General features: G+C 32.8%; 1 protein-coding gene across 3 annotated transcripts; it reads right to left on the bottom strand.

The window, feature by feature from the left end:
- Positions 1-12,859: 12,859 nt before the first annotated feature.
- On the bottom strand, positions 12,860-15,719 carry LOC112277016 (membrane steroid-binding protein 2). Of its 3 annotated transcripts, none has more exons than XM_024508956.3 (3): positions 15,291-15,719; positions 14,357-14,726; positions 12,860-13,516 (listed from the first exon to the last, which is right to left on the bottom strand). In XM_024508956.3, exons 2-3 carry the CDS (start codon positions 14,647-14,649, stop codon positions 13,294-13,296), a joined length of 516 nt encoding a protein of 171 aa, XP_024364724.1. In that variant the 5' UTR covers positions 14,650-14,726; positions 15,291-15,719; the 3' UTR covers positions 12,860-13,293. The 3 variants fall into 3 exon arrangements, with proteins under 3 accessions (XP_024364724.1, XP_024364742.1, XP_024364733.1); XM_024508974.3 differs by having other exon boundaries at positions 15,463-15,640; XM_024508965.3 differs by having other exon boundaries at positions 15,275-15,588.
- Positions 15,720-15,734: the final 15 nt, after the last annotated feature.

Raw genomic sequence — 15,734 nt, 5'->3', positions numbered from 1 at the left:
ACAAGCACTCTTTATTGAATTTAAAGGCAAGTGGTAAATACATTCTATTACAAAACAAGTACAAAAAGATTATAAAAATTCAAAGAATAAGCCAAAACCAACAACTTTATGTCCTCATTACAAAAAGATGGGACATTGGGGATCAAAGTGTTTTATAAAAAACAATAAATTTAAACCTTTTGCAAATATGGCAACCACAATTTATAATAATAGAAATCAAAATGGAAGTCAAAAATTATAAAGGAAATTCTTCTATCATTTTATACTCATGTTTATTTTACACAAGCATATTTTTCAAAAAAAATCTCCACAATCAAGAACAATAAAAGATATAAAATTATTCATTGATACTAGAGCAACATATCACTTAGCTTACAAAAAAAACCAATTTATTAATTTTGAACAATTATCACCGGAAAAAAATAAAGTTCATCTTGGAGATGATATTATTATTCTTATTTATAGATAAGATAATATTGAAATTTCTATGGTCAATCAACAAACTATTTGGGTCACTAATATAGTCTACATTCCAAGTTTGTATAAAAATTTGTTTTGCATTAGTGACTATGATATACAAGAAAGTGGCATATTAATAATATATATATATATGTATCAATTTCTTGTATAAGATCCTTTTACAATCATCTCATTTTTGCTTCAAAATAATTTAAATCTCTTTATAGATACAATATTATAAATTAATAATATTTAAATTAATCTTATTATCAATCAGATTGACAAAATTCACCTACCTTACTATACACAATTTGAATCTAGTACCCTTATTCTTAAACTATGGCCACATTCCATAGGATTGTTATCAAATTTTGATGTAAAAGGCATCCAACTAAAACATTATCTTCTTCTTATATATGGGCATTTGGAGTTTTTATACTAAAAAGTATTTTGAATCATCGACAACCATCAACACTTGGCTTTGTTAAATGGAGCCACAAAACGGCACAAATTAGTTTAATAAAGCTCTTGGTCTAGCACACATCTCTTCCAACCTATGACATTGTAGGTTAGATCATATCAATATAAAATACTTGAAATAATTAGTCACTAATAATATTATTATTAGATTATAAATTAAATGGATCCTCCAATAATTATATCCAACATGTCTTCATAGGAAGTAAATTGTGAAAAAATTTCTTAAAGCTACTACAAATTAAACTAAACAATCTCTTTAAGTGGTTCATTCTGATTTAAGTAGCTACATTACAATATCAAGGTTCTCTAGGTTTGAAAACTATATTATCTTTATTGATAATTACTTCCATTATTTTGTGCTTTGGCCTCTTCGTCGCAAGAGTGAAAGCTTCTATGTATTCAAAAATTTCATATATAGGCTAAAACTCAAATAGGTTACAAATTCTAAATCTGTTACTCTAATCAAGAAGGAAAATACTTCTCTTATAATTTTGATCAATACTTAGAAATTCATTGTATTCAATGCTAATTCACCACAATTTATATTCCCTGTCAGAATGACATTGCTAAAAGAAAAAATTACACTCTTCTTAATGCTACTTATTATATGTTTTATGACGCCATATTATCAAAACCATACTAGGGAGAAGCTATCATATGCATTACATATCTTTACAATTGTTGTCATATAAAAGTAATTTTGCATGACACTATTTCTTTTGAACTATAGTATAAAAGAAAATCAGATATTACTCACTTTTATGTCTTTGATAGCCATTGTTTTATAAATAATAAGAATCTAGGATATTTATAAAATATATATTAAATATTATATGCTAAGCTTATTGTTAATATATTATATGTTAACAATAAAACTCAAGAGTGTATGTTACTTGGTTACAACTCTTTCAATAAAGTATATAAGATTCAACAAATCAAAAATGGTAAAATTATTATTTTATTAAATATTGTATTTTAAGAAGAGCCTACTTCTCATCTTCTTCTTGCTTTCCATCCCATGAATCTCACTAACTCCAAAATCCAAGAAGATCCTTATTTTTATCAACCCATAAGTTCCTCAATTCTAAAGCCTTTAGTTAATACTTTTGATCTTACTCTCTTGATATGTAATTTACTTGATTTCCTACTGACTGAATCTAATTATCACCTTGACATTTTCTTTGGATGTCTTGAAGTCCTACCTATTGATGTTTCATCTAAACATCTTATATTTCATCTTGCTATAGGTTCTCCAAATCAACACATCCTATTGCACTTTATGCCTAGTAATTTTGGTCTACTCCAATCACCATTTCTACACAATATTAATCATGTGGCTACTATGTCTTTGTCTTAGCCATCTCCTTAAGAGGGTATAAATTCCATCTAATGTATATAGGACCTTCAATCAAGACTTGAGCTAATGTTGCATCTCGATAAGTATACTCAGTCTTCTTGACCAATCATAGCTACTTATGATTCTAATTCTAATGCTCTGCTTCCAACTCTCGCATTAATTGCCTTGATTCTTATTCGTATGTCATCTAGCCAAAATAAGAATATATTACCACTAAAAGATCTTGCTAAGCATTATGTGTTGAATTTATTAAAATCTTGTTCCAAATTGAGTAAATCTATCCACCTCCATTGAACTCTCCTAATATTTTTATAATGCCATTAGAACCAATCAACTATATTCAAGCTATCAACTTCTCAAAGGAATTTCAATAGAAGCTAGCTATTACATAAGAACTTAATTCTCATACATTCAATGCTATGTAGACTTTTATCAAGCTTCCTACTCATCTCAAGTCTATCACTTATAAATGGATATTCAAAATCAAGCTCAAAAGTTTTAAGGCAGTGAATCACTTCAAAGTACGTCTTGAAGCATATGAATTATACCAAATTTCAAGCTTAGACTACACTAAAACCTTCTTAGTAGTTATTTGCAAACAATCAATTCAACTCATCCTTACTTTGGTAATTCAACTTGATCCCAAAAGGAGTCATTTTTCTATAACTTGGTATGGTGTGTCAACTTCACAAAATCATTTATGAATTAAAACAATCACTTAAAGAATGATTCAAGGTGATTAACACATTTATTGCCATTCTTAGATTTGTAAATTTGACAGTTGATGGCAATGTATATTATCTTTATCATGGTTCAAAGTTTGTCATTCTCATCTTAAATATGGATGATATCCTTATTACGAGCAACAATCTATTATTACTTCATAAGATAAAAACTCAACTTCACTCATGCTTCTTATTCTTTGAATTGGGAGAGATTCATCATATCCTAACTCTTAAAATAATTCAAGACCTTATTCAAGATTAGCTCCGAGTATCTCAAAAATTATACATTATTCAAAAGTTGATGGAATTTGGATTTTCAGATTCATGCCCTATGACAACTCTCATTGCATTAGGCATCAAGTTGTCTTCTATGAATTATCCAACTACCCCAAATGAGTGTCATTAGTATGCATAGTTGTCAAGGACATGAACTAAAAGATGATGTATAAATAAATGAAATCTGTGTCAAAGAAAGAATGACAAAATAGAAATAAGGAAGTACGTATATTAAAAAAAAATGGAATGACTTATTGCCAAAAGATAAGAAATCTTGAGACTCTTGAAACTAGACTAGAAGCAAGAAAGGAGTTGACAAGAGTGAAGAAGGCTTCACTCTTGTCTCTATATATACTATCTAATTAGAGACTACATGGTAATGTTCTATAGGACCTCCAATATGTATTGACTTTGTAGGACACATGCTTTGACTTACAAGGCAAGTTTTTCTACATGTAGGCCACATAATTAGCTTGGTCTTCAAGATAACAACATGTGTGGCACATGGCCAACTTGTTGACAATTTTTCTAATCCAAAAAGTCAATTAAAGACACCTATAAAGTCAAAGCAGCATCTATGAAGCTTTTAGGAAGCTTCCATATTAAATATTATAGAATTAACTTACTTTTATCTACTTTTACTTACTTCTATCTATTTACACAGGTAATTACTGACTTACATGCATATGTCTTTGACATTACCTCCCTTCTCTCCTTTCTAGAGACGAGTTCCATGAGGAGCGGTCATAATATGTTGAAGAAATTTATAATGCAATAAATTATATTTGCCACATATTGAGATCTTTATTTTCTTCGAAGATGGTTGATAGGGCCTCTCAACCATTGATAGTCTCCCATACCAATGCAGAAAGACCACCCTATTATCTGATCATTGTTGGGGCCTTCATAACTTTCTTCAAATAAAATATTTGGAATACCATCAGGAGTTGTTCCTACCTCTAATAAAATTACCAAACATTGGAAGTCTCTTCCAAGGTCGTGATATCAAATGCGTTGTAACTCACCATCTATTTAAGGAAAAATATGTCATTTTTGAAGATCTTCATCTCGATTACGTCGTCTTGAAGGTTGTGACAATCGCAATATCTTATTTGGTAGGTCAACAAATGAAGGTTCTTCAGCCAAATCCACTAGTTGTTGATTTTCCATCTCCTCAGTGTCACAACTACAAAGAAGCAACAAACAAAGATTGAAAGTAGAATGTTATCTTGCCTAGATCTTGTTTCTTTTATAAAGAAGGTTTTTATCTAGCTTTTGTTTGATGTTCTCAATGAAAAGCCTCCATTGCCTTTATTGTATTTACAAGATTCTTTATTGGCTCCCATGCACATGCACTAATATCATATCCGTGCCAATAGACAAGATATTCTAATTTATTTTGGCGTCGCCTTGAATCTAAGACTTCTTTTACTTTGAACTCTTCATTATTGTCCACTTCTATAGGAGGAGGTGGAGCTTATCTTCTTCTTGGTATGTCTACTATCTTGTATGGTTCAAGAAAAGACATGTAGAATACTAGATGGATTTTCATTGTCTCCAACAAGTAGAAACGATATGCAACTAGATTGATTTGTAGAGAAATAGAAAATGGTCTAAGCCTTCGATAGTCCAACTTGTCACAAAGACGAGTAGTCTTGATATTGCGATAAAGTAATCATATCTTGTCACCTATGTAGAATGGTGGTTGTTCCTTTTGATAGACATCGACATTGATCTTTTGTTGTTTTTGATTTTCTTTTAATTGTGCCTTTATTGTTGCATGTAGCTCTAACAAATGATTTGCCAAATCTTTTGCCATAAGATTATCAGCTTTTGAAAAGTCAAAAGTATTAAGTTATAGATGATAACCATAATTGGCAAAAAAAAGGTGTTTATTTTATAAAAGAATATATTGTGTTATTATAAACAAACTCTGCTAATGGCAAAAGAGTTGTTCAATCATCTTGTTGGTAGTTGATGGTACATCTTAAAAACTATTTCAAAACTTGATTAATACACTCCATTTGTCCATCAGTTTAAAGATAGAATGCCAAAAATAATTTAGTGTCCACTTTTAGAATCTTAAAAAGAGTCCGTCAAAATCTTGATATAAACTTAGTTCTCCTATCTAATATAATATCCTTAGATAATCCATAATAGCGATAGATATTGTTAAGAAAGAGCTTAGCTGTTTCTTTACGTGTGATAGATTTTCTACATGGTATAAAATATGCCATCTTGGTATAAAAATCTACTATCATGAATATAGTGTGATAAGAACTTGAGATTAGAAGATTCGTGATGAAATCCATAGAAACAGAAGACCATAGTTGTTTTGGAATATGTAATGGTTAAAGAAGTCCGTAAGGTCGATGATGAGGAGTTTTTGATCTTGAACAAATGTCACATGACTAAACAAATTCTTTTACATCTTTCCACATTTGTAGCCATGAGAAATCTTTGGATATAAGCTCCAAAGTCTTATTGTATCCAAAATATCCTGCTGCTGGAAAGTCATGACGTGCTTGAAGAATACGTAGTCGTACTTCTTCTTTTGGAACATATAATTATTCTTTGAAATAGAGTAGCTTATTTTTGAACTCAAACATAGAAGTAGCTTGAGGCTTAAAAGAAGGATTTTTGATATTAAGAACAAAGGATCAAAAGACATACTTGATTGGATTTATTTCACAAGGATTGAATCAATAATCAATGTTGATTTCATTACTCAAAGATGAAAATGCTCTGGCTTCAAGAGAATTGTTCTTTGTTGATGAAAAGATGCATCTTCTTTTTTAATATGTACTAGATTGTATGGTCCTCGTAGATCTATTTTTGTGTAGATCTTACATTGATTTAGTTGATCGAGAAGTCCAGATATCAAAGGTAGAGGATACCTATTCTTGATGGTGATCTTATTGAGTTCTCGATAATCAACACACATCCGTAATGATCCATCTTTCTTCTTCACAAATAAGATTGGAGCTCTTGTTGGTAATTTAGAATGGTGTATGAAATTCTTGGCCAAATTTTCTTCAATATATTCCTTGAATTCAACCAATTCATTTTGTGATAAACTATAGATTGGTCCAAATGGTTGTTGTGCTCCTTCTTGAAGATCAATTGAGCAGTCATAGGGATGATGTTCTGAAATAGTATCTACATTTTTCTTCTCAAATATATCTTAAAATTCTTGATATTGGCTGAGAATGCCACTTGAAGTCTCCGCATCATTAGAAACAGGTGTGACATAAATGACACAAGATGCCCTTCTTTTGTAGCATGCAAGAAAGCTCTTGCTCCTACAAATATAGGTTTAATTGTACTAGACTTATGACTTTCTATTGGATTGAATTCACTCTTAATTATGCTTTTAGAGAACTCAACAGTACGAGAAATCCAATCTATATAAGGATTATATTTTTTTAACCATGATAAACCTAAAATGATTGGGTTAAAGGGAGATCTAATTATATTAAAGATTATGCAACTACTACCATTTATTGCTACATCTATAAGAAGTGTTTTATGAGTAATATCTCCAGAAAACAACGGACGACCATTTATGACTTCTACATGAACAAGTTTGGTTTTCTGTACTAATGGTATTTTATGACTTTTAACAAATTCTACGTCTAAGAAACAAGCTAAGGCTCTTGAATCTATCAAGGTGATGGCTTTATAATTATTAAGTCCTAAACGTACATCTATTATAAAACAAGAAGAGGGTCCTAAGGAGAGGATAGGACCTTCATTAGAAATTATATAAGATTCCAACTGCATGGTCTTTACTATAATTGGACAAATTCGTTTTTCAACACATTGTCTTCTTTGACAGATGTGTTCTTCATTTTTTGATTTCATCACTTCTTTGAACAATATTGAGTAGTGTATTTAGATTCTCTATAATATAAGTACAATACTTCTTGACAACGATGAGTCTTTTCTTAGTCGATAAGAGGTTTAAAACGTATCACATCAATTTACATATCCTCTACTTTTGAATGTATGTGTTGAGGTGATGTTGGTATTGCCATAGAATTATAATAATGTTGAGCTCATTTGTGCAACCCTCAGATTGAAATTCAAAAAGTCAATTGTTGCATTCCACAGCAAAGTTAATTGCTTGACTTAATGTTTGAGGATCAAGTAAGTTGAGCATCAATTTTTTTTACCACATATTGTAATCCATAGAAAAATTGGCTAATAAGTGCAACGTCATCTCACTTGATATCAGTTGCAAGTTGTCAAAATTGTGAAGCATATAATATTACAGATCGATTGTCTTGTCGCAAAATATGGATCTTGTTGGATGCAACACAAGTTGCATCATGTTTTGCATACATGGACCAAAATTTTGTCAAAAATGCCTCCAAATTATCTAACATTGATTCTCGTCGTTTAAAAAAAGATGAAAACCATGATAGTGCTGAACCTGAAAGAAGTGTAGCAATGAATCTAACTTATGATTCTAGAGTTGGATAGCTTTGAGGTTGAAGTTCAATCACAAGTTATACTTGATTGATAAATCCTCGAAATTTGGATCTTGTACCATCAAACTTCTCAAGCAAAGCAACTCTTGGTTCTCTAATACTTGAAGGATGTTTCACTGTGGGTAGAAGGACATGATTTGGTACAAATATTGAAGCAACTCTAATCATCTCTATATCCTCACTTCCTGCCATTCTTGTTGATCCTTATGGTAGTAAGCTAAGTTAATACATCGCAAGCATCAATTCCCTCAATTACTCTTGCATTTGTGCCATTGCACTCTTCATTTCAACAAGCTCTGCCATAATAATACTCAAAAAAATATCTAATACCACTCAAGATAAGTAGATGAAAATAACTTGAGGACAAAGAAAATACTAAGAATAATATTAATTTAGAAGAAGGTAATCCGCAACTTCTAATATGCTTATGTCTCATTATAACAAAGAAATAATCCATTCTTAATCGAGACAAGACAAAGCTCTGATATTGTAAGTGCACTCTCGTCAATCTGTCAAGGACATGAACTAAAAAATGATGTATAAACTAATGAAATCTATGTCAAAGAAAAAGTGGAAAAATAGAATAAAGAAGTATGTATATTAAAAGAAACTAGAATGGTTTATTGCCAAAAGATAAGAAAACTTGAGACTCTTGAAACTAGACTAAAAGCAAGAAAAGAGTTGACAAAAATGAAGAGGGCTTCACTCTTGTCTTTATATATACTATCTAACTAGGGGCTACGTGGCAATGTTCTATAGGACCTCCAATATATGTTGACTTTGTAGGATACATGCTTTGATTTACAAGGCAAGTTTTTCTATGTATGGGCCACATAGTTAACTTGGTCTTCAAGCTAACAATATGTGTGGCACATGGCAAACTTATTGACCATGTTTCTAATCCAAAAAGTCAATTGAAGACACTTATAAAGTCAAAGCAATGTCTACAAAGCTTCTAAGAAGCTTGTATAGAATATATTATAGAATTAACTTACTTTTACCTACTTTTACTTACTTTTACTTACTTTTACTTACTTCTACCTATTTATACAGGTAATTATTGGCTTACATGCATATGTCCCTAACAATAGTTTCATTATGTTAATATGATGGAATCCTTAAATTAAGCCACAATTTACATGTGGCTTAACTTTTCTTTTGCAGTAAGTGTTTTAAACTAGTACATACATGATCCAAGCCTAATTCATGTGAGAGCTTATAAACATGTTTTTTGTTATATAAGAAGCACAATTCGATATCATTTTAAATATCACCATCTTTTGAGGTCCCTTGAGTTCCTGCATGGCTTTTCTAATATTGAATAGGTTAGAGACCTTAATGAACGATGCTCAACCTTGGAATATTAATTTCTACTTTCAAATTGTGTTCTCAATTAGAATTCCACCTGCCAATGTTTGACAGCTATTTCCAATACAAAAAGCAAAGTATATAATTAAGGCTATAACTACCTCGGAGTTGATATGGACACAGCATTTATTCCATGATTTATTATAGCACAAAACTCTAAACATTCTTATGGTGATCAACAAAATAATTAATTAATTTTTACACTCGACAATACAACAAAATTTTATTCCAAAATAAAACATATTATTATAGAATACCACTTCATTCAACAATTATTGATACTCAAGAAATTCTACTTTCCATATTATTCTATGCATTACATGTGACTTGATTTATTTACCAAATTGTTGTTTAGACCAAAGCTTATCCAATATCTACCACTCATAGGCTTGCTTGGAGGAGAAATCCTAGCTCCACCATGATATAGTTAAGATGGTGTATTAAAATAGAATAATTATTAATTATTTTTATATGTGTGATAGTTTTAGGTTTAACAAACTTTCATCCATCTTAGAGGTCACAATGTTCTAATTTTACCTTCTTTATCTAAATAACTTGTGTACTTCAATGAATACATTAAAAATTACTCAATAATATTTTAAATATGCACTTCATTTGAAATTCTATTAGTTTTGGAACAAATCTTGTAATACAACATACACCTTGCTTATTATTTTTTTAGATCTTTTCTCTTTACTTTACAAATACAGCAAGGGCTTTTGATTCAATTAGATTTGATTATTAGATGTGGATTTACAATCACACAATATTTGGCATATTAATATAAGATTTTTAAAAGAACCTTGTAGCAATGGTTTTTAAGATCTAACTAATAAAGGACTAGATGTCTGTCATCTTTGCTTACAAGCAATGAGCTATAAGAAAGTAGATAGCAAAGCATATTAAAACAAAGATCATGATTTGTATCTTATAAGGTAGATAAGACGTTGATGTAAAAACTTGCTCCAACTATAAAAGATAGCAAAGTAGGTCAAAGATTGTTTAATGAAAAATATTGAGGGAATTGTAAATTTGTAATTTATAGAAGAATATTATAGTATACTAAAAAGTGAGATGTATATTAAATAGAATTATATATTCAATATATGAGAGAGACATAAGTTGCAAACCTTGATGAGAAAGTGAGGCATTATTAACAATAAAAATGCATCAAGAGATAAATAACCAAAGATCAAGAAAAAATAAAATAAAAATAAAAATAAAAAAGATTTGTGATATTCTTGAATTAGACTAGTTGATTTAGCCAAGAATTATTTTATCATCAATTATAATTTCATAATAATTCCTAATATCCTTACTATCTTTTTTTCTATTATGGGAGTAGAAAAATCAATATAATCACGTTGTAGTACACTTCTAAAGATTTCCAAGATGGATTCACATTCTATATTCTAATATAAGGTTCTAGGGTTATGTATAGATAAAGTTTTATTTTTTAAACCTAAAATAAAAAGAAAAAATAAAATAAAATAAAAAATAAAAAATAAAATAGATAAAAATACAAGATAAAATTTCTACTTGCAAAAGCTTAGAAACATAGTTGGGAATCCAAATAAGAACTTGAATGGGAACTGAAGGAGAGCTTCAAGTCCACTCTAGTTGATGGCAATAGCCCTCTTTATTTGAAAATTCACCAAAAATTCATCGAAACTTTAATTTTAATGATCTTTAGTGTACTTCTTTAAAAATAATTGTAACAAATAAATCTTTGAAGGATCAGGTATTCTTCCTCAAAAATAGGTGACTAACATTGCTAAGATTTCAAACCTTGTCTTATTCAAAAATTATTTAAAACTTTATCTAAGTTTTGATTTTGGTGATCTTTAGCTTGTTAAAGAGTTAATAACGAAGAGCATCTATATAAAACATTTCATCTTTAAATTTTGAAAACTAAAAGACTGATTCAAGAAAATCTGAAGGCTTTCAAATTCCTTCTTTATTTAGATTATTGGAAGCAATTACCTATAATAAGATATTTTTCAATCCAAATTGGATATCATCTGTATCACAAAACAAAATATCTTACTTGTAGAGACTTTATATTTTTTAATACACTCTAAGATTTTAAACCTTTAAAGATTCTAACTCTAGCATTAAAAGTAAAATAGGAAAAAAAAATAAAAAAATGAAAAAAAAATAAAAATAAAAATAATCCAGAGAGAAGAAAGAAAGATAAGGTCAATTCCTATCTCTCAACTTCTAGACTCTAATTCAACCACAAGACTCCAATTTAATGCATGGCAACATCCAATTGCCTTTACCTTATTAGCCACTATTGCCTTCCTATTTCCTACTAATCTAAACTTCAAAATAACAAACCAACTTCATCGTCATGTTCTAAAAGACTAATTTAGCTAAGAAGAACCCTTATCTTTCTTGAAAAATATCAAAATGGCCATAAATCCTATTTTAATAGCCCAAAATTGTACAAGTCAGATCACCTTGAAGCATGCCTTTTTTGACCAATTCGATGTTGCCAATGAATTTGTAGATCTTTAATTATTTGAATATGTATCTTCTTGTGCTTTAAACAACCTTTTAAATAGATGTCATAGCTCAAATATCAAGCTATAGAAGCTTAGATGGTGAAGTACTTCAAATGGCATAACACCAATTTAGGTTCAAATTTGTCGAATCCATTTGAGCAATACTACAACCACTTGGCTTAGTAATGTTAATAAAAACTAAGCATGAGCTTACCAATTGACATCACTTACCATCCTTGAGCATGTGACAAGATATAAAGACTCCAAAATTTATGCTTATTATCACAATCCTCTCTTACACTATTTTATTCATCCATTCTCTATTTCTTTTGCCTATCATTTTTTACTATTTTATTTTATTTTTATTTCTTTATTATTATCTAACTTTCGGAATATTTCATATTATTTTTATATATTATGCTGCTTTCCAATATAACAATGTTTCAGATGATCTTAAAAAAATTATGTAGAAGTAACAACAACAAAGTAGTAGTTGTTATTCAATTGGTTTTTGGGACCCATGCTAAGGTGGGCAATTTTTTATAACTGACATTATTTACTTGCCACTACACTATCTTGCTTTAGTTCAACCATTTACCCTTAAAATCCACTTCCATAAATCCACTTCCATAGGAGTACTGATCATTCTAAGACAACAAGTTGAATGAATGGTAGTTGTGAAGAATAATCTTCAAAAGTGGCTGCCAAGCAAACATATATATTCAACCCTAAGTAATAATGGAAATGCAGTAATGGAAATTACTATATTGTTATAATCAACCAAGGGACATCAAATACTTGTCTCAAAAACTTGGGTCAAACATTCCACCTGAGTATCTTTCACAACAATCGGACACACAGACTGCAGGGCCTCTTCCACACATGAAACAAAGTAGCACCGAAAATAAATCATTATCGTTTATTCGAGCTTCACTTGGAGGTGTAAATGACAACAGATTTTTCGGATCACCACTTCTTAACTCAACTGCCATATTGAACAAGCAAAAGGCAATCCAACCGTAGATGCAGACGTTTCCAAATTTTTCACTCCACCGGATACAAACCAAGAATTCAATTTTTGACTCGGTTCTGCATGGCAAATCCAGGCAATGTTGCAACAGATTCAATGGCAGGCTAACTCAACAGTCCCAGAAATCATCGGTGTAAAGCAATTCATAAACTAGTACAACATCCTGAGTAAGTAATGCTTAAAATTTGGGTGTCAGTGCGGTGATGGAAAAATAACTGGGAGATTCCTAGCAGCTGATTACGCCCCTTCAAGTGTCTAAGAAACTTGAGCAGCTGGTCACACTGATCACATAAAATACTTATTGAAAGTGCAATAGACTTAGATAGAACGGCAACTATTAATATCTCCTGAAGCCTACGACCCGAGAACAGTTTGATTTGCCTTGACGGAAACACTACGCTCATTAACTCTGCAGTGGAACAAATTATTTTCTTTTTCAAACTGTAGAATTGCATGTACAAATGGGAAGTCAAATTCCAGTTTCCGATGGTCCCCAATTCCACAAGCTCAAAAACAATTTACTACTCCACTAAGCCTTTACTGTCTCCGAACCAGCGTCAGGAGCCGCAGTTTCTCTGCCGCCGGATACAGTTGGAATCTACTCACTCTTATCCAAAACAGGGCTTTGCTTGACAGTGCCCACTCTCACATATTTGCTCATGAACTTGTACTCCCAATCAGTCAGAGCTTCAGCCTCGTAGGCACTTAACCCTTCAGTGTCGCCAGTCAAATCCTTCTCCTCGAAGGACATTTTGGCCAAGGCCCTGCTAGCATCTTTTCCAGCAAAGAGTGCGTATGGCCCACCGGGGCCGTAGAACGCCCTGTAACAAGGTCCAAGGGAAATTCTACGGTAAATCTGAGAATGTAATCAGCTGTGAATCTCACGCATAGAATTCGAGAAAAAAGACCCCTAAACAGTATCCAGAAGCAGAAACCACCCTTGTGAAGCACAAACCTTTTAGAGAGTAATGCACCAGAACAGAGAAAAAAATCCGCAGGGTAATGGATTGGACCTTAGTACTAAATTACGCTACAAGCCTGCACTGTTGAAAATCGAATAGGAACCCAAATGAAAGTAACAATGAAATTCTAACGAAAGAATGGTCCATTTCTCTAATCAGAGGAACATTGAGTAAAATCATTGTGATAGAGCACACGAAAACTTATTCATGTACAAACAGGAGTCAGTTATCTATTAGCCGCAGAGAGTCCGCAAATACAAAATGTCAATAACAGCAATAAAACCTCAAAAATAAAAAGTGGAAATATAAACTTGCTACAGCTTGCAGGAGTAGCAAACAATTTCAGAAAATGTAGGTTGATCCTGAAGTAGTAGTGCATTCGTTACGGTATGGCTAAATATAAAAATTTCGAGTACCACAACCATAACTGAAAAATGTTGAGTTCAGCAGAATATCCTCTTGAATCACTTGGAAACCTTTGCATTCTACGACAAATCAAATTTCTCCAATACACATTGTGAGGGATGCATTTTGCTTGTCCTGTTGGAGCGCTTGAAGTTCACAATCATTTCCCATCCAATCAGTACACTCAAGGCAGACGTGAAAAATTGCAGACAGAGTGGAGTTAAATCATTGAGTCTTTGCGGAGAACATAGGTCAGAAAAAGATGAATAATCTCTCAACATAGCAGAAACATACCTTGATCGAGAAACATCATAAATCTGACCCTTGATAGCCATTAACAAAGGCTTGTCAGGATCAGTACCATCATAGGCTCGAAGATCCTCCGCAGTAATCTCCCCGAACTGTCTGGGAGGCGGCAGTGGCTTCAGGGGGGCATACGTAGCAGGCGCAGGTGCGAAGAGACCTGATATTAAAAAGTATATACCGCAAACCAGTGCAGCAATCGTGAAGAATGTGATGGGTGACAAGCCCGTGTACTGTGGGATATAGAATGATATGGCATTTAAAAAAGCACTCAAAAACTCCATCCCTATATCCTGAGCAGCTGCTTGAGGTGATCAGGGTGCCTGACAAGCTTCCTCGATTCCTAAAGAGGTCCACCACACTGCATCAACACACAGCATCACGTGACAATTCAATCCCAGAGTTCGAGAAAAGACAACAGTCCTCTCGCACCAGCACGCGCAAGGGTTGCAGGGTGTACTGTCACAGGAAACATCAAAATGAATGAAATGCAACATTCCCCGAAAACATAACAACCCACAGCCAAAACCCAGCTCACACAGTCACAATTGATCTGTCACGAAAGTCGATAGCGACGAGCATAAAACCAACACCATTCTACACAGCAACCTCCTCGTCACAAAGAACGAATCCTGGACCAAGACCTCTATTGATAGAAAACCAGGAACACCAAACTGCCGGAGCTGCCCCAGCCCCCTTCAAACCTCTCCGCAACACTCTGTATCAAAAATCCGGCGACCCCACAAACCAAAGCCATCGCCACCACCGCCCGAACTAACAAAGCCTGGCTAACTCGAAACAAACGCAAACCAACATCCCCAACCTCACACTCCAGAACAATAAAAGATTTTCCTAAAACACACAGGCACACACTCTCAATGCATGGTTAGCCAGCAACGAAGAGAGCACCTTCGTAACTACTGACCTTGCCGAAAGATAGGGCGAGCAGTGTAGCAGGAACGAAGGGATCCGTCCGAGTGGGCCACAAAGACAACCTAGACGCAGATGTGTGTGAAATTCCTTCAGCAGCACGATGGTGCTCATGAAGCTGCTGTTGCTGCTGCTGCTACCAAGGCTCAGTCTCTTATGCTTCTTACCATTCTGGATCTCGGCACCGGACAACATCCGGCACTTTCCCGCGGCGCCAAGAGACGGATACGTCCCGGATGGCGATGAATCTCAAGCTCTCTCACTCAGCACAGCCATTTCCCATATGCAAACACAAATCCTCGTCCACCTCTCCACACACGATCTCATGCTTTAGAAGTCTTCACAGCGAGTTGGGTCATGTGGGTACCATCAGTCACGTCAAGTGAACACACAATCGGTTCACTAAGGAACAGTTGCAATTTTGTGAAGATTGTGCATC

Source organism: Physcomitrium patens, chromosome 2 (genome assembly GCF_059467195.1).
Source record: "Physcomitrium patens ecotype Gransden chromosome 2, ASM5946719v1, whole genome shotgun sequence".
In the NCBI taxonomy this organism is placed as follows: Eukaryota; Viridiplantae; Streptophyta; class Bryopsida; order Funariales; family Funariaceae; genus Physcomitrium; species Physcomitrium patens.
The sequence above is the reverse complement of the archived record's forward strand: the minus strand, read 5'-3'. Positions and strand labels throughout refer to the sequence as shown.